Genomic DNA, 26371 nt, shown 5'->3' on the forward strand with positions numbered 1-26371 from the left:
ATTAATTATATTTATTATATTTCTGTTGTGATCACATAAGATTTGTGAATGCTATTATAAAACGTGACACAAAGTATATATTCAAACGTTGATTTCTTTTACTATAGCAATTATTGGGTTTCACACTATTCATTAAGAAGAGTACTCCATGGACACAAATAAGTGAGATGAGGTTCACCTTCATTTGATGGGAGGTTAAAAAAAAAAGCAAATGGGAGTATAAATGGTTATGCTGGCAAACCAATTTTTGAGCAGTGTTAAACTGCTTGAAAGTGGGGGGTGGGAAGAAGAATTCTTAATAGTCAAAGGTAAAAAAAAAAACTGTGGGCATAAAAGGATGCCTTGAAAAGTTAACACCATAATCTTTTATCAAGGACCTGGAAAATCATTTTTAAAGCACAAATCCTTACCGTTTTAAGAGTTTAAGAAGGCATAAAGTACCAAATAAGATTTCTTTCATTTCAAAATACAGAAACATAAATATAATCACTTGGGGAAAAATACCCTCATAGTATTTTAATATATGACAAACGAAAATCAGTCAGAATTCCTTATGCTAAATCCTTAAATTATTATAGGCTCTGTTGTACCCATTTATGCACCTACTAGTAAAGTCACCATCAGAATACAATGGAATTTTAAGAACGAGATTAAATATTCCAAGTATATCATACTCACAAAATGTAAGTGATATCACTAAGAAGGCAGAAACTAAGCTGTTTTAACTAGAATCACTTATACTGAAAATGAAGATTGAGATGATTTTTTTAAATACACTGGAAGCAGTTCCAAACCTCACTGCTAAAATATTAAGGGCCAAAAGCTTTGAGTTTTGACTCAAAACTGCAAACTACCTATTACACAAATTTGCTAAAATCTACTTGTGTTTCTTACATTTACCCTATTCAATCTTCAAGCTGTCAAATTAAATTTCAGTTTTATGAGAAAAACTATGATAATTTTATTATTTAATTATAATTTAAGACATGAATTATTTTTTAATTAAAAAATCCAAATCATTAAATCTTAGCACTTCTTTGATGGATAGTAACAAGTTTTTCTTGTGATAACATACTTACAGGATGCTGGGTGATGACTCCTTTTGTTAGACGGTCTACATTCCACAGAAAACTTAAATCATGTTTTCTCTAAAGAATACTTTTAAATGATCAGAGAAAAGCCTAATAAGGTTTGAAGTTTACATAAAGCCTTACTACCAAAGAGCCTTTACATCATGCCTTCACTTCCCTCTTCATAACAAAATTCTAACAACGTATTTATTTAAAAAAATCACAGAATAATTTTTATTTATAATGAAGTTATTCTTTCTAGACTTTAAATCATCTGTTCACTCTTATAACAGAGAATCATTTAAATAATACCACCAAAATGAAGACCAATCTAAATTGATATTACTATATCAATTTCTTTGAAATGTCATAATGATACCCAATTAATTTTGCAACATGGTCCATTTCCAGTGAAATTCTCAACAGAATGCTAAGAATTAGTCCTTCACATTGACATTTTATTCTAAGATGTGGCAGATGCGGCTCTCTTGACTGCTTCAGAAGTCAAACAGTTAAACAAGTGCTCTGTGAAAGAGGCTGACTTCATAGCTGACCCATCCACAAATGGAGAGCATGACTTCAGATCCTTTGGTTTTTATAATAATCCCTTTGGAAAATTAATTATTTGATGATTGTTCCCTTAGAATTCTATTTTAAGTAGGATGAATTACTGCCTATACAGTTTGTGCCAACGTCCTTGACTTCCTCATTTCCACTGTTTTGTTTATCAAATCATATAGTGATGGCAGTCTTATTTTATCCATATTTTTGCTGTAAACATTGAGAAATATACCAAGGACAACTAACAAACCAGACCACACGTACCTAAGAAGAGAAAGAAGGAAAAAAATATTAGTATCAAGGTAACAATTTATTGTTAACCACAGAACTTGGTGATAAGTTCACAATAATTCTGCGATAAAATAAAATTTTGCTATCGGAGGCCTACAATGGCCTTAAAATAAAAAATGGTATTTTTAGATCAGATTAGATAGAATTCTATCTCATTTATGTTAAGTATCTACAGAGAGACTTTACAAAATCCTAAATGTAAGTCATCTGAACTTTGAAGATAACAGCAAGTTCAAGTCCACGTCCTAATCAATAGTCTAAGAGTATACTTAAAGCACCGAGTATGTCAATCTGCAAATGCAGTCCAGCAGTTTATCCCAGTTGGGTAGCATATAGGAGATAAAAAGTTGCACATCCTGAGAAAGTAGGAGAACTGACATAGATTGCTGTAATGTATACCTAGCATATAGGGAAAGAGAAACGAATTTATAGAAAACAATACACTGACTGAAATTTATCTTATGGTTATCTTTAAGCTTACACAATGATAATTTCTAGGTTTGAATCTTCTCAATTACTAAGCAGCATAAATTTAAATGATATGATTTCAAACACATACTAGACAATTGAGAAAATAGCTAATGTTTTATAGGAAGCCATAAACTAAATAAACTTACAGCATTAATTCTTTACCTCAAATCCTTTGTGGGAGAGGATGACAAATAACAACTTTAAAAACTATGCATATATATATATATATATATAGTTTCATATGTATGTGTGTATGTATCAGGGCAAGGTGGAATCCTTTAATCTCAAGACATCACTCACATTCATTTATATTGGAAATGGGGTCACAATCGCATTGGGACTCTGGTTAGGCAATTTAAGCGTACAATATGATTTCTTCAAAATAATTAAATTTCTGAAATAGCAGAAGACACATCAATAAACTAGGGCTCTAGATGAAACACACTTTCTTTTTTTTAAGAAATTAAGGCTGCTTAGGAGGAAATACGAAACCAGGTATCTACAAGTAGAGAAACTTGTTGAATTAAAAAGTACTTACTGAAATGTGAATGGTTTAGCAAAAAACATAAATGAAAGTACAATGGTCATGGCTTTTCTTCCTGTTGTCACTGTAGGAAGAAAAAAAGGCTGGTTTAGAATGTGCCTACCATCTTGGTAATATTTTGGAAATTACTTTCAACAAATATTTACAGACCCTACTTTGTACCAGATCTATGTGACACGCCAAGAAAACGATGGAAAGCAAAAGCCAAACAGAAAGTCACTGTTGCTGCTGCTATGGCATTTACAGTCTAAGAAGGGCATAGACATTAAATCATACGGTTAAATGTTAAGAACAACTGTAGTAAGTACTTGATAAAGGCCATGACACTAGGGAGGCAGGTCATCCCTTAAAAACACTCAGTCTGGTAGGAAAGATAGGCTTTCCCAAGGAATGTATGATTAGGTAGAGTAGAGGCTAGTCTTTAAAAGTAGTAAGTTGAAGCACACACCACTATCTTAATCACGGTCATTTCTGGGTAACACCATGAATAATCTTTATGGTCCTCTTTACACATCTGTTATTAACTTTTACCTTTCAAGTATGACCTTGAAGTCTGCTGTCAGGTTTGAAACCCTCCTCCCTGTCCCACCCATGCAGAGATAGGACCTTGGCAATATGTCTCCATCATGCCTTCTGCCCCACTTTGCATTATGAGTTGCTATTCTCCTCTAGATGCTGAGCTTTACTTAGTTTCTTGTCTTAGTCATCCTATATCTCTGGATTCTACAGCTCCTGGCACTTACTATCTAAGGCATAAATAAATGAACTCCAAATGAAGAATCGGTTTCGGAAATGTGTCAGAGCCTGATTCCCCATATCTGTTTTTCCTTCTGTGTTAGTAAAATGGACTCCGTATTACGGGCATACCTTCCACCTTTCCCGCAGTTAGGTGTTCTCATGTGACAAGGTCTGGACCAAAGAAATAGCAAAAGTGCTATTTCTAGGAAGTGTGCTTTCTAGGAAAATTCCATAAAGAGAAAGGTGTGTCCATCTTCTCCCATCCTGCTGCCTGGAAAGAGGATGAAGATGGCACAGAAGACAGAAGAAGCCTGGCTTCCCAATGAGTGTGATGCCACCACACCAGGTCAGGGGGGCGGATGACATGTGGGTTAAGAGCACAGGATGGAGCCAGACTGCCTCACTTGGAATCCTGATTCTGCAACCTACGAGCTGGTTGACCACTGGGCAAGTCACTTCACCTCCCTGTGCCTCAGTCGACCCTTCGTAAAATGGAACAATAACATACGGGATTATTGCGAGATCAAAATGAATACTGCATGTACAATGGCTCCTGGTACATAATAACAGATATGCATGCAGCCACTATTACTACTGCTGAATTTCTTCTACATGAGACAGAAATAAACCTGCCTGCACCTTTAAGATAAGGGCGGCATCTCACATTTTTTATACCAATCACAGGATTTAATCAACATATATTGATTGATATCAAACCCTTTCTGAACAGTTATCTTATGAGCAAAACTGGAACTCAAGCTAAGTATATGAATTTGCAATCTTTCTTGGTAGCATGAGATGATTTGACAGATTGTGGATATGGCCTGATCTACAATTACATGCCCTCTGTTTACCATGAGCAATGTAAACTTTAAAAAGGGGAGTCATAAAATAAGTAAAAAGGGGAATCCTATGTGAGTAAATAAAGATAAACGTTATGAAGCAAATAAACTTTTATAGAGAGAGGTATTTATTCCTTTGCTTAATTTACTCTATAGTATTAGAATAAGTATTCCCCTAAAACTATGAAACATTAAAATCAGGTAAATGACTAATACATGTAGGCATCATGATGTAAATCCTATGTATCTCTGATAGAAATGGTCAAGTCCAACCCAGTCTCTTCACAAGAGAGAAATGAAGCCCAGAGAAGAGGAGAGAGTTATTCTCCAAGTGACATGTCATTAAACATCACTGACATCTCAATCCAGCGCCCTTCATGACAATGCCACATGTTCCCAATCCTGGGCTTCACTCAGGGCTCTCTCCATATGGAAGAGGCTGACAGCATTTGTCATCTGGACCATTCACTGGGCAAATGTTACAAGGTTAGCACACGGAGTCATCTGTCCTCCTCATGGGGCCTCACCTGTAGCCCCTCATCTGTTTTCCTGACTCCTCCAAAGCAAAACCAGTACAACTCCCATTCCTCTAAAGTGCCAAAGTTCCTGCATAAAGCAGGTGCATGATAATTATTAGGGACAAGAAAGGATAATCTGATTAATTCCCTAGAAAGTGTACAAATAAAAGGTCCATCCAAAAAACTTTGTTTAAAATATACCTGCCATACTTAAGTGCATCAAAATGGGAGTTTTCATTGTAAATTAAAAGTGCATACAAAAGCAGGTTTTTTTTCTCTGAGAATATTCAGCCCATCATACTTTTTAATAAAAAGTCCTTTTAATGTATTTAAGTTACTATTTAGATAAATGTATATATTTGATTTTAAAATTAACCCTTCAAATAAAAAATTATGGGGAAATATCATTGTCTTTAGAATTTTAAAATACCATAAGCCAAAAAATAGATTGATGAAAATATAACAATTTTCTTTTTAATGCAGAGCAGATGCTGCCCGTATTTTTTGAAAAGCAGTACCAAAGAAAATTTAAATGCTTATTTCATAATCTAAGCAGGTCTATCATTCCTACCTGTTACAGCAAGAAGTGCACCGAAAATTTTAATCAGAGCCAGAACAAAGGAGATTCCAAAATACCCAGTGAGGGAAAAAAGGAAAGCATAACCATAAGTCTGAACTGGATTCTGCAACATATAAAAAAGCCTGTTAGGAAAATGCAAAACAAACCCTGAGGTATTACAAATGAAATAAAACTACAGATTTTAATCAACTTCCTGAGCAATAATAAGCCATTCAACAATTCAGTCAAGCAAAGATTCTTATTTAGTTCTGATTTAATGGAAAACAATGATGAAATTAAAAATCCCCAACTTTTACATTATGAATGCTTAAAAATTAACTTACAGGGTAGAGAAAGGATATAATAAGTTTAAATACAAGTCATTTCATTTCTGAAATAATTTCTGATCTGCATATATTATATTAAAGGAGTTATCAAATTACATAAAAATAATCTTTTTGAACAAGAAATACACAGGGAACTATTTAATGGAAGATGTTTATTTTTAAAAATGTGATTAGTGTTTACCTTTGAACAAAATGTTACTGCAGGGCCTAATCCACTAGTGCATGTCAATCCCAATAAAATGTACACAAAACCGATTGAATACGAATACAAAACCTATGGTAGATAAAAAAATAAAGTGGAAAAGAAAATGCTATCAAACCAAAGGCAGAAAATGAAGGATTCACAATATATGGCTCAATTAATCTACTCAATTAAATCTGAAGAACAAACCATTTTTAAATGACATCATTGTTTCAATATGGCTTAGCTTTCTGGAGATAAGGACTGAGCCTGTTTATAAAAGTTTACGGTTTGTTTTACGTAAACTGTAACATAGCAGTACTGATCCTTCCATGAATATAGTTATGTAATAGTCATTTATTTGCCCGGCTTGCTTACGGAATTCAAACCACATCTGAATTTTGGGGTTCCAAAAACACATAAAACAAAAAAAATTTCAAAGCTACTTATTAAACATCAGAAAACCCAAACATTAAGTTTCTAAAGGTATTAACAGATAATGAAACTAAGCAGGGGCATATCTATTGCTTGATTTCTCAGTTTTCCTACAATCTTTCTAACCCAGCTCTTATGCACAATCAGCAGGGGCATCGTCATCATACTTGCGCACCTGTGATGAGTCAGGTACTAATAATGCTAATAATAATGTGCTACTCACACTCTACATGAATTATTTCACTTACTTCTCACAGCCAGCCTATAAGCTAGACACTCTTAAATGATCAATCCTCAGTCTGCAGATACAAGAAACTAAAACTTAGAGATAGTAAGTCATTTTCCCCAATAAGAGAACTTGTAAAGCTAGGATATAAATGAAGCAAACCTAGCCCAGACTCTAAGCACATAACCACTGTATTATAGCAACTTTCTAGCTACTTATACTTCCTTGATTCTCTGATCTTTACCTTATCTAGGAAGAGTGGTGATGAATTTCAAGAAAACTTCTGACCAAGATTAAAGACTCCTTAAAGACGCCCATTCTGCTGACAAAACAAAGTAACAGGAAAGACCATTCCTATATACCCTTCATGTGGTATGCTCTCTGTCTAGCAAGGGTTGGCTGTGAAATTAATGTACATATACACATGATAACTTTCCTATATCCAAATACCAACCAGGTAGAAGATGTAAGGAAAGAAAGGGCATTATTTGAGTAACAACAGCAAAAAGATGAACCCCCTAACAATAACTTCAATAAGAAATATGTCGGATTTATATGAAAAAAAAATTAATAAAAATCTAAGGGACATTTAAAAAAAGCCACTTGAATAAAAGGAAAGTCATACCTTATTTTTTTAAAAGATTTTATTATTTATTTGACATCACAAGTAGGCAGAGAGGCAGGCAGAGAGAGAGAGAGGGGGAAGCAGGCTCCCTGCTAGTAGAGAGCCTGATGTGGGGTTCAATCCCAGGACCTTGAGATCATTACCTGAGCCAAAGGCAGAAGCTTAACCCACTGAGCCACCCAGGCACCCCAATCATACCTTCTTCTTGAACCGAAAAAGACTCAAGTGTATAGATGCCATTCTCCCTCACTTAACTTATAGTTCAGTGCCATACTAATCACAATTAACAATGGCGTTTTCTAATTTGGGGGATCTGAACACCCAAGAATAACTAATGGTAGTAATATTCTAAAAAAACAAAAGGAATACTCCTGGCTAGTCCTAACAGATGGTAAATGTATGATAAAGCTGCTGTCATCATATAGTTTCAGTGCAGAAGTAAATTCAAAAGAATACTACTCTGAATCCTACATTAGAATATTATATGATATAGAAGGCACTTTTGCTGGAAAAGTGGATTTTTCAATAAATGATACTGGGGCAAGTAGATAGATAAAGAAGAAAGTTTTTTCAAGTTCTGGTTGGATCAAAGATTTATTTAGGGGAGCCTGGGTGGCTCAGTTGGTTAAACGTCCGATTCTTGATTTTGGTGAGGTCAGTCTCAGGTTACAACACTGAATCCCATGTCAGGTAATGAGCTGGGAGTGGAACCTGCTTAAAATTCTCTCTCCCTTTCTCCGTATGCCACCCCAATCCCCATCTTTCTCTCTCTCTTTAAAACAAAAAAACAAAAACAAACAAACAAACAAAAATTTAATTAAAAAGGCAATCATAACATGAGTAGACAACATGGGTAAAATGCTTAAATCTTCAAAGTTGGGAAAGCCCTTTTCAATTATAATAGGTAGCCAGAACCCATGAAGAAAAAGGTAAACCACATCAAAATTACAAACTTCTTAATGGAAAACAATACCAAATACAAAGAGAAAAGTGATGAAGAAAGCAAATTTTTAATATGTAAAAAATATCCTACAAATGAACAAAATTATCAAATATTATACAATAAGCTCTTAGCAGGGCAAATGGTACCTTTACTTTTTAGTTCTCATGATGTTTGAATGTATTACTTTTATGAAAACGATGATGGCAAACTGGTTTAGTCTTTAATACCATAACTATTTCATCAGGTTAAGCACATCACCACTCTTGGGTCTATCTGCTGTGAAGAAAAAGCGCTGGGGTACTTACCATTTCTGAATTAGAAGCATTATGCAGCTTCATAGCTTTCTCTTGAACATTTCCGATGACAGCATCTGCGCACAGTGCCAGGGAAATAAGGATCACACCTTTAAGAAAGCATAAGAGAAACACAACCTCCTTATTTATTTAAATAGGCAAATGACAATCAAGATTTATCAGAGATTTAATTGGGTTAAAAAAAAACTAAAGCAGATCTTAAATCACCTTGTTTCAGTAAAAGTTGATGATTTTTATCCACAACACTGCAATGGGCATAGATATGATGATGTTAAAAACACAAGTAACTGACACTAATAAATTACATTCAGGCTTATTTTGTTTCTCTATTAGATCAAATAATAGTTCTGCTTTTAAATAGGATGGAATGTTTGAAAGGAATACTATATTAAACAATTATAGAAGAAATTCTTGGGAGCTCTACTGGAACTAGCAGTTAGTCAGTTAATTGAAAAAATCAGATGAGGAGGGAAATCATAAAAAGTGTTACCTACATTATTAAAATCATTTCATTTACAACTCAAAAACATGCACACAGTTGCCAAGGTCTTTTCTCCGAGTACGGGTCCTAACTCAAATTCTGCACGTTTTCTTCTGTATGAACCACACTTGCAACACACATCGTTAATGCTTTCCTAGTTGTTTTTGTTAAAAAGCACAGGAACTTCTCAAACAGTTGGGTGAAAGTGAAAGAATTTTTTCACATGTGTATGATATCCTGCTCTTGTTACAGTTCTTTCCTAGTGATTTTATTGATGAGTCAACCAAACTGTTTCAATTAACTTAACAGAAACTGTTCTGTCTCTCTTCAAATTGTTTTTGAACAATTTAAGTAATATTATTACATGGTTATAGGAACAGGTACAACTGGCATAAACAAAGCTGGAAATCAACACTCATGCAAATGAGCATCTCTACCTGAGAAGCAGGCTGTTAACGGCAAGTGTGTGGGACCCTGGTCGCCAGCCATGGTGCTTTACAGAAAGAACAAAAGGCAGTGTTGGTTACCTCCGTGAGTCTAATGGGACTTAAGGAAGTTTCCCTTTTGCATTATTTTTTAACAATGTATAAGCAATTACAGGGAGCAGAAAAATATGTGTGTGTGCACTTAATTGAGAACTTTCAAGTCTTCATCCTTATTCTGCAATTTGCCTTTTGATCATCTCACTCTGTGGCATTTATTATCAAAGCATACATTTTTATCCACCAAACTTGATTTTGAATGCTGTTTTACTTATTCCAAATACCAAATTTGTCGAAACAAAAAGACAAGCTGCTGCTGAAGACCCTGAATACAATATCCTAGCTCCTAACAGGCTATTTGAAGACATTCCAAAAATGTTCTGAGCAATGACAATGGTGTGAAAATACCTGAATTGCACCCTGCGGGGAATATTTAAAGACAGACATTTATCTGGATAAGTAAACTTTGATATATTCACTCTATCCATTCCAAGTTTTATTTATGTCTACCTTAAGTAACTATCTTAATAGTTAATCTAATCTCCTTTAGATAATATATTGTCAGACTAGGGGCTGTGGTAAGTGCTCATCAGTTATTCCTAATGATGAAATATTATTAAGTTCTAATTCTCTTACCAAATATCTCCTGGAGAGCCAGAATGGGTTGGCACTAAATCACCGTGAGAAGGGGCAGGACTACTGTCACCACCTCATTCCATCATTGTCCCCCGTGTGCAGCAAGTGTACACACTTTCCTATCCATTATTCCATCACCTCAGTCAACCCTCCCACTGCCCTTGTGTGAGGCAAGCTATCATCATTGGCTCTGTTTTAAAAGGAAAGCATTAAGGGGTCTGAAAATCCACCCATGGTTATAATTTTAAGTGACCTGAACAGAACTGGAAGCCATGTCTCTGACTGCAAATTCTGTACCTTCTCTAAAACTGTTTTTTCATAAAAAAGAGTCAATTACCTCAGTTTTCATATACAGTCTTCCTCTTTGTGTTGCTGACACGAAGTGTTCCTGAAAAATCTAAGCCATGTCAGACACATCTGTCACTATAAGCTTTCCAGAGTAAAAGTCATCAAAGTAGTGATCACTTGTACTCCGAACAATCAAAACTGAAAGAGATGTAATAGGTTCCACCAGAATCTTCTGGTTGTCAAAAGGGTTGCTCCAAGAGGCTGTACTGGTTACATTTAAATCCATTAACTTAGCCTGGTTAACAAAGTTAATAAAGAAGGTTGACTCATAGCCAGTAAGACAAATTTTGATTCTTGGAAAGAACAACAAAGCTGATACAAATGACTTTCTTCCTTATGTAATACTTTTCTTCTCATGAATAATTAGAATTTTTTCCCATTTTTAAGAGTTTCTCTGAACACCTTTTTATTTTTTTTTCCCCCTACTGAGGATCTAGTGGTATAAATGCAACCATATAAAAGCATAGGTTATGAAAAACAGTCATGGTGTGACCGTCCCAGCCCAGACCCCTAAAACTCCCTGAGATGGAAGGGAGGAAGGGAAAGCCCAAAACTGCCTAAGAAGGCTGTAGCCCCGGGCCCATGCAGGCCTGGCCTGGTTGGGATGGGAGAAACCGGGTGCCACCAACAGTTAGGGGAAAGCTCACAGAGCTTGCCCGTGAAGTCCAAGTCAATGGTGAAGTCCAGGTCATGATTATTCTTGGCACTGGGCCACATGCCAGTGGTGCCACAGCTCTCCTCCCCAGTCTTCACTGTCAGGTACTCTTCCATGTAGAACACTGCTCCACCATATGTACAGGGACTCGGGACTGGTGATGCCTGTCCTCTTGCAGCAGCAAGGGACTCGATGTTGAAGTAAGCCACAGGTCATTCCACTTCACTTGCAGGCAGAAACTCTGGAGAGGTGAAAATCAGGTCTTCTATCTTGATAGTGTAGATCACTATCTTTGATCTATCTTGATAGTGGAGATCCACTCCTTTACAAGGTAGGCCTTGGTGACCAGCTGCATGGGGTACACCACATCTACCAAGGGCTCCTTGATGGACACTTCTTTAATGCAAGGCATGTCAGAGCTATATACATACTCCCACCAGTGGCTCTTGTCATCTTTGTACTGCCTGTTTTCAATGGCTCTTATGTATAGAGTGGCTTGGTATGGGAATATTAGGCCACCAGGTGCCTGCCACTCATCTGCGGCACAGAGCACCACATTGAGCACTGATCCACAGAAGAGGCAATAGCCCATCCACTCATTGATAATGATGTCCATCTTCTCCACCAAAGTGCTTCCTCCACCTTCTTCTTTATGGCGGTCACCATGTGGTTCAACTTGGCTTTGACAATCTTCACCACATAATCAGAGATACTGGAAAACTTGTTCCCAATGACCTTATGGGCTCTAGCCTTGGAAGCAAACATAGAGGATCCCTGTACCTGAGCCCACATCCAACACCACCTTGTCCTTAAAGAGCTGCCAGTTCTGAAATGGAGTTTTAGTATGTGAGGGTGTGCACTTCATCTTTCAACATCTCTTCCTGAAGGCCCAAGTGAGCACAAGAATCAAAGTAGTAATCTCTGGATGTCATCGCCATGTCTTCAGCAATGGGCTTCTTGCTGCTTTCTGCCTGGTTACAGGAGACCTCCATGATGCAGTTGCCACCTTGGGTGTCGCCATCTTCATCCATACCTACTCCTCCTCTTGCCACAAAGAGGCCCCTCCCAACACCTAAGTATTTTAAATACTGTTTCTGTCAGGCTAGGAATGGGATGATAATAAGCTTATGAATAAAACTCAGTAGCATAAGAATGATAATACTATATACATAATAATTTCTCTTCAAGGTCTTTAGAATAAAAACAATATTCCAACACATTTATGCTTATTTAGTTCTAAATATACTATAATACCTATTCTGCCTGTGAAGAATCCAAATTTTATATACAAAATTCCACCTGGCATGCTGTAAGATAACTTCATGGTGGAAAGTTCAGGCACTTTAAGGTTCTAACCACACTTAGAGCACACAGTTCAGTATTAACATATAGCATAACGTTCCCTCTTCAGCTAAAACAATAACAAATAAATGTACAATTTCAATTAAAAAAAAAGAATAAAAACTTACTGATGTGAGTTGTCTATAACTCATGTGTAAGCTTCCAACTCAGCCCATGAGAAATTGCTCTACCATGCACCCAATCGCAGAAGAGTTTGACTGGCCAAACAGCCTCTTGTCAGGTCAAAATACAAGAGCCTAAAAATAACTCTTGCATTTCCAGGACTATAATATTTTTACTATATCTATATACGTATACTATATACGGAAAGTCTGAAAGCTTTATGTTAGATATGAAAATCACGGATGTCACACCATCATTTGAGACTCTTATGAAATTGCAAAAGTTCTTACTCTTAAACCAAAATGCCTGCAAAATCTAGGAGCACAAATAATTTCCTTACCTGTCAGGTTGAAATTAGGTGCAATCGTGCTGTCAGCTAAGGTGAACCATATCAGGCCAAGGCTCATACATACTGCAGCAGACACATCTGCAATGTTATAACGCTTCCCTGTGTAAAATAAACGTAAGCCAAGCTCGTTAACGCAAATGCCCACTTTGCAGTTTTAGACTATGTGTCTAACCAAGTTGAGCAGGATCTGCTCTTTATATCCAAAGTCAAAAATGTATGAAGAACGCTTAGATCAACACCTGACACAGTCACAGAAGAAGGGCTTCTGAGAATTAATGACCAGTGAGCACCAACATGTCCTTGTAAGTCAGAAAGGAGATCCTACTTTACATGTTATGATAGTGAGTAAAAAGAATATTTAGAGTTTGTGGACACAAGTGCCTCCTTTACTTCATATATAATAGAAGGTATGAATTTTCTTATAGTTTATACATCTGCAAAGTAACCAGAGCAATTATTCAGGTTATATAACTGTTTAAGTTTACAACTACCATAATCAGATAACTTCTAGGTTAGTGAGAATTAACCTGTTATAGTATATCCACATTTCAATAAAATCATGTAGTGTAACTTTTTCACAAGGATTGCTAGGGAAATATTATACATGCATGTGGTTTTTAATGGTAATTGGTCTCAATACTTTTTCCTGCATGAATATTTACCCTAAAATTATATGTGAAGTAGCCAACAGACATACTTTCATTACAGAGGGCCTCTGTGGGAAGGCATCAAATGTAAAAAATGAAGTTAGGCTGTATAAGAACTTCAATGATACAGGGGCCCTTGATTATCAATATAAGCATTTCTCATGACAGTGACATGAATAACAAAAACTTGTTCCACTTGCTACTACAATTTCTTTTTTACTTCTATTTCCACATAGCTTGTAACTTAGTTGGGGATCTAGGAAGCAAATAAGCCAGCACAGTTGGTAAAAAAACAGTTCTGCTCAGGTTAAGCTTACTTCTTAGTGAGAATTGCCCATTTGTATAATGGAGGGAGGAGGAGAACCCCTGAGGAGCAGAAGAATGAAAGAATTGAAAAAGGGAATTTTCCAGGTATTTCTGAGCTATGCCTTCCTTCAATACATGAACACAGTATTTCTGGAAATGTAGATTCCAGATTAAAAAGAAAAATAATAAAATACTATTTTTATCTTCCTTGAGTACGAATTACTGATTTCTAATACTAGGAGATATCACAAGTATCAGTGTTTTTATAATACCTTATTTTTATAAGATGTCACTCAGAATTGTTCCAGTATTGAGAATAGTCATTGAAAATATTAATTGGAGTTTAATGTTTTTCCTAATGCTAGATGCCATAACATATCCTATTAGTTTCAAACAGTATGAAAATATATCATTACTATACCTTGAATAAAAACTCCTCCTAGCATAACAGGAATCAATTTGCAGCACTTGAAGATGACTTGGGTAGGATAATTCAGGTAGCCCAAGGAAGTATTTGATAACCCCATAGTACCCACAGTTAGAAAAGCTATTATCATGTAGGTTTTTCCTGGTATTCTGTAAAAGACAATTTTCAAAACCTTCATTTTGGGACCCAATTCATACTACTGTAAGATAATGTGTTTACAATGTGTAAATGTCTAATTTCTGCTGAATATTTCTAGCGATATCGGTGAAATAGCACTATTTTAAAAGTTATCATACTTATATAAAAGAATGTTGGTAAAAACAACAATTTACCCTTATTTAATCAATCACAAGTGAGAACTCTCAATTGTGTGAAAAAATGGTGTACCAGAGTTACACAGATTCTTCCAGATGGTGTAAAAAAAAATGTTGGTAAGAGCTTTTTTTTAAAACAGCCGTTCTACCATATATATAAAAACTATCTTGACTAAATTTAGGAAAAAAAAGTTGAGTTTTAAACAATATTGACCTCCATAACGGTAAAAGGCACCTTAACTAATTTTCAACTTCTAAACTGTTGTTCTGTTTCCTAATGTTCCCATCTAGCATTAGGAAAAATACACTCAGCCCTTCTGCTAAAATGACCTGAGCAGAATATCTCGAGATATTCTGGAGTGGCGGCTTAAAACTCTAAACACGGTTTTTATTACCACGATGTCAACTATAACTGTATTCCACAAGATGTTACAATAATCAACATCAAGATGGGGAATCTGATTCTCTCCTCACGATCCCAAATCACTACTACTTTGGGTTCTATCTGAATTTCCTAAAGGGGTTTTTAGGCATCTTCAGAATTTTGCACTATTATTGCAATATGCTCACTTTGACTAGATATTTAACGGTCTAAACTAATCTTGTACACTGGTGTGACTAATACATGAAGTATTTTTGCACCTTCAGAATTTTGCACTATTATTGCGAGCATAGGCTCACTTTGACTAGATATTTAATGGTCTAAAATAATCTTGTACACTGGTGTAACTAATACATGAAGTACTATTCACATAATCAGATTACTTGGAAGTAGCTTCCACTTTGGGATTTGTGTTCACATTTAAATCAAGACAACAAAATTCCTCCTTATTTTTTATTTGGCTAGATATAACGTAAAATAATTTACTGGAAACTTCAATTAAAATGTATCTTTTACACTTTATTCCAATTTCAAGGCCTTTCCTACTTAACTACTAATACACTAGTCAACATTTAAAGTCCATGCAGAAATAACCTGGCATGCACATATGCATCAGTGTTACCCAAACAAGGATTTCTACGCCATCTGCGGGGCTTAATCCTCAGTGAGGTATCATCAAGGAAGGATAGCACTGCTCCTCCAAGTAATGATAGAAGTCACAATGGTCCAATTTCCTCAGACATAAATTGCACACAGTGTCCAGAAAATAAAATTTTTTTTCTGCCTCAAGTCAGAAAAAAATCACAAGGAATGGTGATTACAGAAGTAACAACCACAGGTAGAAAGAAAAGGAGCCTAAAACTCAGGAGGCCTGTATTTAGAGGGTCACAACTCTGACAGCAACCTACTGTACAGACTCATGAAAACCCCAGTCCTCCTCGCGGTGTGTTAGTCCACTGGTGAGACCAGGACATTAGATTCATCACCTTCCTCTTGAGTGCCATGTGGTTATTTATTTAATATCCCAATTTCTTACTTCTTTAGGCAGGGGGGTGGACTGTGACTTTCAACAGCCCCTTCGCAACCAATTTGACAGATCTCCTTTATTAAAACCTCATGCAAAGTAATAATAAAGTTATAAGGTAACTTTGGTGAAAAATAACAAGTTGTGTATTTAGGGTGTTAAGGCTTACAATGCACTCCCCGCACATTACCACATTTGATCCTCAAATGTCAGCGAATTAAGCAACTCCCTTAAGGTCTAAAGAGAGTTAATTAGAGGCCATGCCAAGACTCAAATACATGTTTTCTGACTTCAAATCCTTTATTCTTTCAAGTATATAGTATTCATATAAACATAGGAAGAAAGAAAGAAAGAAAAAAGAGAAAAACAACTAAGCAAAGAGTTTGGCTACTTAAAGGTCTAAAGAGCAGTGCCACTTAAATTCAGAAATATGTCATTGAGCATATTTTCACTGTAACATACCTTTAAAGGCTTTTTCTAAAAATATTTTTTAATGTGCCTTGGAAATGAAAAAGTTTCAATTCATAATTATATTTATTATATGTCTGTAAATTCTTCTATTCTCCTTCATTTATGTTTAAATCAATACAAATTATTTTATCTTTAAAAATGTTATGGTCAAAAAAAATGTTATGGTTATTTGGTTTAAGGGTTGGGATAAACATGGCTGGAGACTCACTCCTCTATTCATTTGGGTAGATGAGAGGGAGGTGCATCTTTTTTTTTTTTTTTTTTTTTTAAGTAGGCTCCATGCCCAGTGTGGAACCCAATGTGGGGTTTGAACTCAGGACCCTGAGATCAAGACCTGAGCCGAGATCAAGTCGGACGCTTAACTGAGTTAGCCACCAAGGCACCCAGAGGTGTATCTTTTTTAAAGGAGATATATCTCTGTGTCACTTTCCATTTTATAAAGATAGCATTAGATTCTTTTACTTTGGAAACAGACATCCAGCAGTTTGCAATTGGTAATGAATCATCATGCTTTCTTATACATTAGTCTTGACAGATATATTTAATTACTTTCTATCACCTATATGGCCGAGTACCACAGCTTCAGAGCATGAAAATAATATAGACGCTAACCTCAGATTCAAACATTTTTTTTTACTATCACTGCTAGAATAATTTATTGGCAATAAAGAGAGATTGAGAGGCAAAATTAGAACTATGAAGGAATACTGTTATGACAGACTTAAATATTTAAAATTTTATAGTTACCTTCAGACAAATACCAAAAACATTTTTGTAAGAAAAACAGTAGCTGTATTTTTTTTTTAACTGAAAGACTAAACATTTCTATCATTGAAGACAGGCTATCAGTATTATAGTTCCTTGCTGCATTTAAACTGCTCAGTGTATACATGAAATATTCACATCTTAGAGTCTGGTATGACAGGATAACCACACTCACATTTACTAAGAAGAAGGTACATTCAACTTCCTAACCTCCTCCTGTTCATAATCAGGTTTTTATTGCATATTGTTCTGTATACCATTAAAAGTATTTCGAGATATTTCTCAAATCTAGATGGTTAATGCAAAATGTTATGTCAACAAACTCCTTTGGTTCTGATGAAAAGGCGTGCTTCTCTGATGTCTAAACATGCAGTCTCAGTGACTGCACATTATAAAGAACACAATGTTAAACAAATATATCCCACAAAATATTAATCGTGCATTTTAACTACTATAAAAGAGGCATTGATCATTCATTTTACTTTGATCTTTCTTAGCACTGTAAACCTTTCAGTAATTACACCCATTTCAGTTAAATTTATAAAAACACGTATGTACATCTGAATACTTTGTTTCAAGAAGATACGTTTATCATAATTTGATCCTAAACCACATTTTTCTGATAACATTATACTAAAAGAGAGACCACTTCCTTCACTGTACAACTGAGCGATATTTAATATTTTTTGTAAGTTGATTATACTGATAAAAATTATTGGGTATTAGATATGTCTTAACTGCAAATGCACATATTTCATGTATAAGATACTCCATATTCCCAAAGAACGAAACAAAGAATTTAACTACTACTAATGAACTGTCAAAAAAATAAAAACAAACCACATACCTTCTCCTTTTGTCCTGAATAAGCTGAAGTTCTACTAGGCCAAATATGGAGTAAAATGCAAACTGTACTAAAGTAAGGTACCAGCCATAGGACTTAAAACCCTCCATTGAAAATATTAATTCCTGTCAAAAGATACATGAATACTGTTAAATTCTGGGACAGATCAATTTCCTCACAATAAATTCCTATAAACACAACATTTTAAAAAGAACCAAAGGCTCACCCCCAACAACAAAAAATAAAAAGCAAAAAAACACCCAAATCTCAAGGCTTCTCAGAGGTAAAAATCAGAGAAGTTCAGGAGGCCATTCCGAAGAACTGATGTTAGATAGTCAGGTGAGAAAAGCAAAGGGAGGGAGGAATAAGTATGAAGAAACGTTATCCCAGGCTTTTCTTTAACAACAACAACAAAAAAGAAAAAAAAAAAGAAAGAAAGAATAAAAAAGGAAAAAGATTGCCAAAATGAAGAACTGCCCCAACAATGAGAAAGACAGTTGGTTCAAAGACTCATTTACCATTTACTGTATAACAAATATATTTCATTAGAAGTCTATCATCTCAGACTTGTTTTTCTATAGAAATTTAATCAGTTCAAATTAATAATGTGATTTTTTGGAATATTTGTGCCATAGATTATATAAAATTTTCTACATGTAAAGGAAATGGCTACTTTGTCAAACATAATGTCATATTATGAAGTAACATTTACATTAATTATTAATAATCCATTAACAAGTCAGTAAGAGGTATTCTAATACTTGGCTTAATCGACATTTTCTTTAAACTATTTTAATATGCTATTACACATAAGAGTTAGTAGCTGTGTTAGTTTTCACAAAGTAAAAGCAATGTTTATTTAACTTTAAAAGCTCTGCACTGTTATAAATTAAAATCTGACAATTTATCAAACAGAAAAAGATTATTAAAATTTGTAAATTTCTAACTCATATTCCTTTTGGCAATGGCTAACTCTGCTCCCAAATTATTTAACAATGGCATTTTAAAAAAGAAAAAAAATGTTTCTCAACAAGAAATTGAAACCTGTGTTTGATAAAATTTACTACTTTTCATTGTTCTTCATTGTAATATCTGAATTTTTGTATCATCCGCCAGTGGGGAAATTAGTTTTTATAAATATTAAGATTTTTAATTCATGTTTGTTTTACACTAATACTCCTTATAGAATTTTTACAATCTAAGGAATAGCCAATTCTACCAGTTTCTTTATTTATACTTCCTTTTATATTTCATCCCTATAGGACAATGGAAAAGAGTACAATAATTTTTAAGATCATTCTATCTGATTAATACTAAACAATACCAGAAATATTAAGTGTTTCAACAAAACACATCTATTTCCATTTCTTGATTTATAAAAAGTTTTCTTACATTAGAAAGCTGCATAAAAAAGCAAAGTTGTTAATGGCTGAAAATACTAATGCACTGACCATTAAGAAAAGTAGTCCCCAAACATTCTGTTTACACTAGCCTGGCTCTTCACCCATCCAGCCCATGTCCCTAAAGGTCAGGAATTTGCTGCTAGTCAAAGGTATACAACTATCCCATAACATAATACAAACAGAAGACAATTTGTAGCAATGTCAGAAATGTTTTGCACCAACAAAAATCACAGAAAAATAAGGTTCTGACAAAATTAGATTTGAAGAGGAAGGCAAAAAGAATGAAAACACAACAGATGCTTCATAAAAAGAGCAATTCAGAGAGTACAGGATTAAAAAGAAACTCCTGGAAAAAGTATAAAGCATCCTCATATACTTTTGCAAAAATTACCTTTTATTATTGAGCTCCAAGAATCAACAAGGGACTAAATTATGGCTTTTGCATTATCATTCCCTTTTACTGGAGAATTATGTTCCAAAATACCACTGAATACTTGAATTACTCTCTTTTAGAAACACATGGGTACAATCATCACCTACATTTTGTTAATGTATTTTTTTCATAATTTTTTAAGTTTGTCTCTGCTGCTCCCTTTCCCCCATCTGAAATATTTAACTGTGAAATTTTGATCCCTGCTAAAAGTAGCAGACTAACTTTTTCTATACCAAAAAATCTCAAAAATGTGAATAAAGCTGTATCCTATAAAGAAAACTATCTTGGACAAAACTATTAGTAATGACCATATTGACCTCAGTTGTTATAAATAGCATCTTGTAAATAAGTAACTATTTTTTACCTGTAAATACCCATAAATTAGGTAAAATACAAAAACTCCAGCAACACATATGAAAAACTGAGAAAGTTTGTTAAATCTGCTGAGATTTATGCCAAGTACTACAATGTCATCTATTGACTTGATGTGTGGTGACATTGTCTGTGTTTTGGGAGGGACGGTGATAGAAATATATTTCCTGGAGTTGTTGAACTTGAGATCCATTGTTCTTGTTTTGCTGCATTCAGTACTTCTAAAATTATCCTTATTGGTTTCCTCTCCCTTGTTCAGTGTTTCTTTTGCTTGCTGAGGCAAGACCTAAAGAAGGAAATAAGCAATTAAAGCAAAAACATTTGGATCATAAGATACTATGCTCCAAATATTTCACATCACCCTTTAAGAATTATATGGGTAAATCTCATTCTCTCTGGATATTAATATATTAATTCCTCTATACAAGCTTCCAAGCAACCAAAAAAATGTCTACCCTCCAATTTATCTTCTCTGATAAAGACCAATACATAACTAAATATATGCCATTCTCATTTCCACAGCAAAAATCAAAAGCTAACTTGGTGTTTACTTCATCAAAGAAGTAAATATGCTTTTATTATGGTTTTTATATGTATTAAGGATATAATTTGTAATTATCTATCCATGATAGTTTATGAGTGACATCTTCAACATTAATGTCAGTCTTTGCAGAAATGAGCTGATGCTCCTTTAAATACTAAGTCAAATGTAAAATGTACTTGTTAATGATGTTTTAAAATAAACTCAAAGAACTTAAGTTATTTAGAAAAGCTAGATTTATCAGAGACAACAGAAAGAAAAATATACTTTAGCAACAGCATTTCTTAGGTTAAAAGTAAAAGTTTTCTTCCTTCAGAGACTGTTGTTCAATGAATATCAAATTATAGTTCTATAAGATGAGTAAGTTCTAGAGACCTGCTACATGACATAGTGTCTACAGTTAAAAACACAGTGGTGTGCACTTAAAAATCTGTTAGGAGGACAGATACCATGGTAAACATTCTTAACCACACATACACACAAAGGGGAAAACATGGAAGCTTATGGAGGTGACAAATGTGTATTACCTTGATCGTTATGGGGATGGTATCACAGGTATACCTCATTAAATTGTGTATGTTAAACATGCAATTTTTTTGTGTGTGTAACAATTATACCTCAATACAGCTATTTTATAAATAAGAAAAAAGAAGCCTCTGGAATTATAAAAGGCTGGAAAACATCATTTTTTGTTAGTCTGTGAAAAAAACAAAACAAAACGTGAGGGTCCCATAGATGACTGTCCATTTCACTTTGGGTTTATATCACCAAAGAATGAGTTCCATGTGGAGGTTGAAGACAGAGTGAAGAATTATGACAAAGAACAACCTGATGATGAAAAAATTATCTTCCTAGAAAAGACTTACTGTCTGTTACAATCCCAATGGGAACTAAAATTTAGAATAGCTGAGGAAAGAGGATAGATAAGGATAATTCTGACGGATCTGGCAATCTTTTTAGAAGAAACTGTCATGACGGTTTAAAATGGCAAGAATTAGAATCACTTCTTCATGATCACTTCTCCTTTGCTGTTTAAAGAGATTAAGTAAGCTATCTTCAGTAATTTAAATTGGGATCAAGGTTCTGAATACAACTTGTAACTAACTCAGGCATTAAAGAACATTTATTTTACAGGGCACCTGCCAAATTTCTAAATAGAAAAAGCATAATTTTAACAAGTTTTACTCTATTTCTTTTCTTTTACCTGTTTCTTCTTCTTTATATATTGTTCTTCCTTCCCACACTGTTTCAATCAGACATCTCTGAGTTAAGACCTTTTAAGTCATCTTGCAGGAAACCCTTCAGATTTGACTTTTCTTATAAACCATGCTTTACATGATCTTGAATGGAGAAGAAACAAAAACCTGAGTAACTACTTCCCATGTGTGTAGGCATGGATACAGAGTACCATTCAAATAAATCTCCTCCCTCCACCCCTTTCAGTCAAGCCTTAAACTGCACACAATGAACTATTAACACATTCCTGAAAATACATTCCTGAAAAATACCATGAACTTTCAAATACCCTCGCCTTACATTCATGATGTTCTTTCAGCCCAATGTCTTCTTTCAGGATTTGAAATAAACTTATTGTTTCTTCCTTTGTGATACCTTCCCTAAATTCCCTGAGCTGGGAGGGAAGAGCACTGGAAAGGCAAGACTCAAATCTTGTCTCTGCATCCTTGGTATCTGGCATCCTCTGCACATATGCACACATACTCTGCACAAATACTCTGATGAACCAAATAAACTGTCCCTTCCCCTGGATGTCCTCAAAACTCCACCCTGCAATCACATGCTGTCTACCCAAACATGATTTTTCAAATGTACTCTGGTGCTGGCAAACTTTGTGAGCAAAACTAAAAATTGTATAGAAAACAGAGAGTTTGGGGGAAATGTGCAAATGTTTATATATTTACACAGAGAGAATAAATAAAACTTCTAGAAGACCTCTTTCTTACTTTTATTAGTATCAAAAATTTATCCGCCCCCCCCCAACCCAGCTTCTGCTGGAGGTGTTTGTAACTTAGCAAAATGGCTGGCATACTGTAATGATCCAATAAAATTATAGCTACCATAATGAGAAGCCTTTCCCCAGGGTTTGGATTTTGACAGATCTGAGTTCAAGACCCAGTTTTGATACTGATAGCTGAAAAGCTTTGTGGAAGTTACTTAACCCTTCTGAACTTTAGGCTGTACATCTTTAAAAGGGGGGTAAAAAAATGTGCCTATGGTAGAATTTTTGTCAGGATTAAATGAAATAAATGTAAAAGTGCCTAGAATACAGTAAGACAGACCACAAATGTAGGATGTCATTCAATTTTTTATAACTATTGCTAGTGTGATATGGTCTGCTGACACAGATTCATCATCCTTTTGATGTGCAGCTGGAAATATGAATCCGGATTTCCAACCCAGACTTCTCTTCTGGGATCCAGATCTCCATTTCCAAATGCTTCTTTGAAAGCATTTCTACTCACGAGTTCCACTGGCAACTTATTTTAAAAGTGTCCAGAGCTGAACTCATTATGTTCCTCCAAACAAACCTGCTCTTCCTATATTCCCAATGTCACTTACTGGTATTATGCAAAAAATCTGGAACTTATTAGACTCTTTTCTTTTCCTCACATTCTATATTTTGCCAACATTCCTGTTGATTCTACATCCATAAATGTATCAAGAATCTGTTTCTGACCCTACCATTAGCAGCTGTTATCTCTTGCCTAGATTACTAGATTAGCCTGTTTATAATCTCTTTTTCCCTTTCTGATCCCTCTTTCATACTTAACATAGAATGCTCATTATGCTTCACTTCTGATTAAAGTCCTATAAATTACAAGCTGGTTGATTCTCTGGACTCTCATAGCACTTTATAAAGATTTTTACAAATACCTAGATCATAATGGCCTTTTTGTTTTTGGGTCTGCTTCTCTCACAAATTTATGACATCTTTAAAGGAAGAGACAAGACCATCTTCATCATATTTTCGCACATAGCAGAAGTGTAAGATATGAAATGAAGGACTCTATTGCACTTTAGTAAGCACCATTCAGTCAATAGTATCCTGCTCCTTTCCGACAATTTGCTGCTTTTAACACACCTATTGGCAATCTTAGGAGTCGCAGATCTGTGCCAGACATGTAGAGTTAAATCCCTTCAGCACTGCCACTTCTTGGATATCTGTGCCAAAATATTGACATCTCCACTGAAATTTCCCACAAAGCATCTGAAATGAACATGGAAATAAATTCACTTCCTTTGCTTACTTGAGGTACCAGCACCAGAAAATCTGCCCTACAAAGCCTTGCATTCAGAATGCACTTCTATTAATCAGAACATCACTGGTCAGATCACGTGACAGATGAAGATGCTATGAACTCTGATACCTGGTAACCGTGATCCTTAATGTTTGCCATATGCCTTCCATTTCACTAACGATGGATATTAATCAACAACTAAAGAAACTAGGCCAATGCCCTTTTGGTGCAGGAAAACTAAAATCAAGCATAAAAACTATTTTCAAATTAAATGAGCAACATTTTGCTTTGCTTTAGAAATTCACAGTAACCCTTGAACTAAGAACAAAAAACCCACAGGTGTGAATCACTGGATGAGGCCTCTTCTAAAGTCAACACAGATATTTAATGTTACTTGGGTGTACAAAATAACTGCTAAAGGGGAATAAAAAGGCAGCAATTTCTAGAGCATATTGATATTTAAAAATTATAAATAACTGGTGATAATACTGATTTACAATGACCTACTTAAGTCAAAATTATTTCAGTTAATGTCTTAATCTAGTTTTTTCCAACCTTCAGAAGAAAAGTCTCCCACTACAAAAGGGTAGAGTATGAGGAAATCATGTCATCACAGCGTAAATAACCAGAACAAACTTGATTCTGTATTTTGTCACACTGAATGTTACAAATAAAATAATCTTGCCACTATATATAAATTAAGTGAACTCGAAATACTGTGACCTATGGGTTGTGATTATAAAACAGTGAAAAACAAGAGTCTGTCTCATTTCTTTGTACACACTTCATTACACAAAGTTCAAGAAACAGTGCACTCCTTCTTGATGGTTACTCTATTTTTTTCAAGGGATGAACCTAAATTTAGGAGTTGATATATATTAAGAAATTAAGTAGAAATTAAGTACAAACACTTATGATGTAAATTATTTTCAAAATGCTGCTGTATCTCTCTCTCCCAAGTTCCAAACTATCGCAATTCACTTAGGAAAGCGTTACTCCAAAAACCAATTCTCAACATCTGAGGTTCTACCATAGAAGAAGCGCATATACCCAACACTAAAAAACCCTGTCAGCACACCAAAGCACTCCATCTTCTTTCAGTATTTCTTGGAGCGGGGGGGAGGGGAGAAAATTAAGCTGCGAAGACTGGAGAATCTGCATAATTTCTAGTGGAAATTTATCACCTAAGCTTAATAACCTGTCAAGAACAATCACCTTGCACTACAAATTAAGCGTTCAGCAGAGTAACCTGAACCCTATCTTACAGAGAACCCGGAAGTAGCTCTCAAGTAAGATCCAGTCTTGGGAACCCAGGCGACAGACAGTCCTCCGGAGGCCCCTTACTATAAACCCTCCTGGAAGTGACCTCAGAGTCCATAGACTGGGACCTTAGGGAGTTCTAGCCACTCGCAGGGCGAAAAGGGGGCGAAGAGGAGGAGATACTCCTCCCTAGAAACCCTGCCAGTAGGTTTCCGTTCTTTGAAAAAGGAAGTCACCGGTGCCTTCCATCCCGATCCCTCACGCCTCTTACAGATGAAGATAAACTGTGTCCAGATTCTCTAGGGAGGGAGGGGTGTCTGGGTCCCAAACACGACGAAGGGCCGGGAGGGCGCACATCTACTCCAGAGTCGGTATGTCACCTGAAAGGGTGACCCCAGCCCGAGTGGCGCCAGCCAGACGGAGCGTTCCCCCTCCCCAAGTCCGTCGCCATCACCTCCTGCTTCTCCTCTCCGCCTACTCCCGCACTTTCCACAGCGGTCGCCGCCTCCTCGCAAGGTGTTCGCATCCCCGGCCCCACGCGCCACTTCCGCCTACGTGTCTCCTTGCGCGAGCGCAGTTGCGCGGCCCCGCCCCCTCGCCGGCCTGGGGCCGTCTGGCGGTGGGGGCGCGGTTACCTCTCGCGCATGCTCTCTCCTTTCGCGAACGCGGGAAGAGCTCAAAGTGAGGGTGCGAGGGATGCGCTTCTGCAGCCACTGAAAATGGCGTAGGAGCCGCGAACGTCGATCGGGTGGGGGGTTGTCAACCTCCAATCGGTGTTCGCTGGTTGCTGGTCTCTGAGCCTCTGCAGCTTTCCGGGTTGCTGCGGCCTGGTACTCCCCGGGACC

At 35.8% G+C, this 26371-nt stretch overlaps 1 protein-coding gene and 1 pseudogene across 4 annotated transcripts; both read right to left on the bottom strand.

The window, feature by feature from the left end:
• Positions 1-7: 7 nt before the first annotated feature.
• On the bottom strand, positions 8-26070 carry SLC35B3 (solute carrier family 35 member B3). Of its 4 annotated transcripts, none has more exons than XM_046005610.1 (12): positions 25981-26070; positions 24110-24235; positions 22214-22349; positions 20461-20754; positions 18264-18385; positions 14455-14609; positions 13072-13179; positions 8657-8754; positions 6123-6215; positions 5607-5718; positions 2932-3001; positions 9-1895 (listed from the first exon to the last, which is right to left on the bottom strand). In XM_046005610.1, exons 4-12 carry the CDS (start codon positions 20659-20661, stop codon positions 1745-1747), a joined length of 1110 nt encoding a protein of 369 aa, XP_045861566.1. In that variant the 5' UTR covers positions 20662-20754; positions 22214-22349; positions 24110-24235; positions 25981-26070; the 3' UTR covers positions 9-1744. The 4 variants fall into 4 exon arrangements, with proteins under 4 accessions (XP_045861564.1, XP_045861566.1, XP_045861565.1 ...); XM_046005609.1 differs by lacking the exon at positions 25981-26070 and adding an exon at positions 25798-25967; XM_046005611.1 differs by lacking the exon at positions 24110-24235 and having other exon boundaries at positions 25981-26065.
• LOC123941840 lies at positions 11075-12374 on the bottom strand (annotated as a pseudogene).
• Positions 26071-26371: the final 301 nt, after the last annotated feature.

This window comes from Meles meles, chromosome 5, assembly GCF_922984935.1.
Source record: "Meles meles chromosome 5, mMelMel3.1 paternal haplotype, whole genome shotgun sequence".
Classification (NCBI taxonomy): Eukaryota; Metazoa; Chordata; class Mammalia; order Carnivora; family Mustelidae; genus Meles; species Meles meles.

Coding starts and splice junctions, on each gene's coding strand:
- SLC35B3 (XM_046005608.1), bottom strand. CDS start 26,052: ATGCGAACACCTTGCGAGGAGGCGGCGACCGCTGTGGAAAGTGCGGGA. Junction 8,755..13,071: donor ACCTAATTTCAACCTGACAG/GTAAGGAAATTA, acceptor GCTTTCTTAAAG/GTGTGATCCTTATTTCCCTG. Junction 3,002..5,606: donor TGCACTTCTTGCTGTAACAG/GTAGGAATGATA, acceptor TTCTTCCTACAG/TGACAACAGGAAGAAAAGCC.